This window comes from Postia placenta, assembly GCF_002117355.1.
Source record: "Postia placenta MAD-698-R-SB12 unplaced genomic scaffold POSPLAscaffold_480, whole genome shotgun sequence".
NCBI classification, from domain to species: Eukaryota; Fungi; Basidiomycota; class Agaricomycetes; order Polyporales; family Adustoporiaceae; genus Rhodonia; species Rhodonia placenta.
This window is the reverse complement of record NW_020170311.1, coordinates 750-2112: the sequence shown is the minus strand read 5'-3', so window position 1 is coordinate 2112 and position 1363 is coordinate 750. Positions and strand designations below refer to the sequence as shown.

The window sequence follows — 1363 nt, the reverse complement described above, 5'->3', positions numbered from 1 at the left end:
GCAGCGGTGAGGAGTTTCAACCTAATGTCGCGACTTAGGGTCAAGCGACAGAGGAAAACCAAACAAGGCGCTGGGGGCGTTCGACTTAGTTCTTACCGAAGCGATGGTGAGCTAGGCTCAAACCTAAGGCTAGGGACAAGTGAATGTATTAGTTAGTAAGGTAAGAAAGGAATACAAATGAGGGCTTACTGACCTAGGGACAAGAGGTCGAAACTGAGGTCCCTAGGGCAGCAGAGGCCGGCTTATATACATGGGGAGATTAGGGCAGGCTGTGCACGTTGGTCCGTGCGCAGCTGGTCTGTGCGCAGCATGCTGACGCGGCCCCGGGGGCCGGTGAGTCAGAGCGGTTGTGTCAGCGGGGCCCGAGCTGTGCCGTGCGCTGCCGCCCCATCTAATCTAATCGTACAGTAGATAGTGACGCGTCCATATCAGGCAGGTAGTACAGAGGTCGCGGGTTCGAGCCCGCGAAAAGGAAAAATTTAAAAAACGGCTAGGCGCCGTACCAACTCGTGACAGAGGTCAAGCAGATCCTCAACATCAGCCGGGCCCATCGGCCCGAGTTGAACAACTTCTTTTCGGCTCGAGGACGAGGGCGCGGAGGGGCACGTGGTGGTGCACCCTCGACACATGCAGCTTTGGCCAGCATCAATGTGGCCGTCGGAAAAGGAGACTTCCCCGGCACATGTTTTGGCTGTGGGAAGCAAGGGTACCGACGCTTCGAGTGCCCCAACTGTAAGGACAAGCCTTACACAAAACGCGCCGACGCGCGGGCTACGGTTGCCTCGGGCTCCACCCAGGCTGCGACAAGCGCCCCCGTCACGACAACACCCTCGGCAAGTATAAGTGCCGCTTCAGCGAAATCCGAGCAATCGGAGCTGGCGGACTTAATGGCACAGGTGAAGTCAATGCGCGAGGAGCTCGAGCACTATCGGGCGATGAAGAAAGAGGGTTTTTGATCCGGTCCGCGCTTCGTGCCGCACGCGTCGGGCCGCGTAATAACAATGTGTACAATGTATTGGCGACTGCAAATGTGTACGAGTTGGACCACGGGTCCCAGCATTTCCACATCCCGGTGCGCCTTAGAGGAAAAAGACAGCACAAGGACATAATCGCTATGGTAGACAGCGGAGCCACCACGAAGTTTATCAATAAGCGATTTATCACAGAAAATAAGGTGCAGACGCGGAAGCTAAAAGAGCCGATTCCGCTATACAATATCGACGGCACCCTGAATAAAGATGGAAGCATCTCAGAAGTAGCCGTGCTACAGATGCAGATAGGAGAACACATCGAGAGGATGGTGTTTACGGTCACGGACATCGGTCCAGAGGATGTGATCGTTGGGTTGGACTGGCTACGAGAG

General features: G+C 55.5%; 1 protein-coding gene across 1 annotated transcript; it reads left to right on the top strand.

Moving 5' to 3' along the window:
• Positions 1-309: 309 nt before the first annotated feature.
• On the top strand, positions 310-956 carry POSPLADRAFT_1063685 (hypothetical protein; the record flags this gene model as incomplete). Its single annotated transcript, XM_024481707.1, has 2 exons — positions 310-333; positions 495-956. 2 exons carry the CDS (start codon positions 310-312, stop codon positions 954-956), a joined length of 486 nt encoding a protein of 161 aa, XP_024332513.1.
• Between the last annotated feature and the right edge of the window lie 407 nt (positions 957-1363).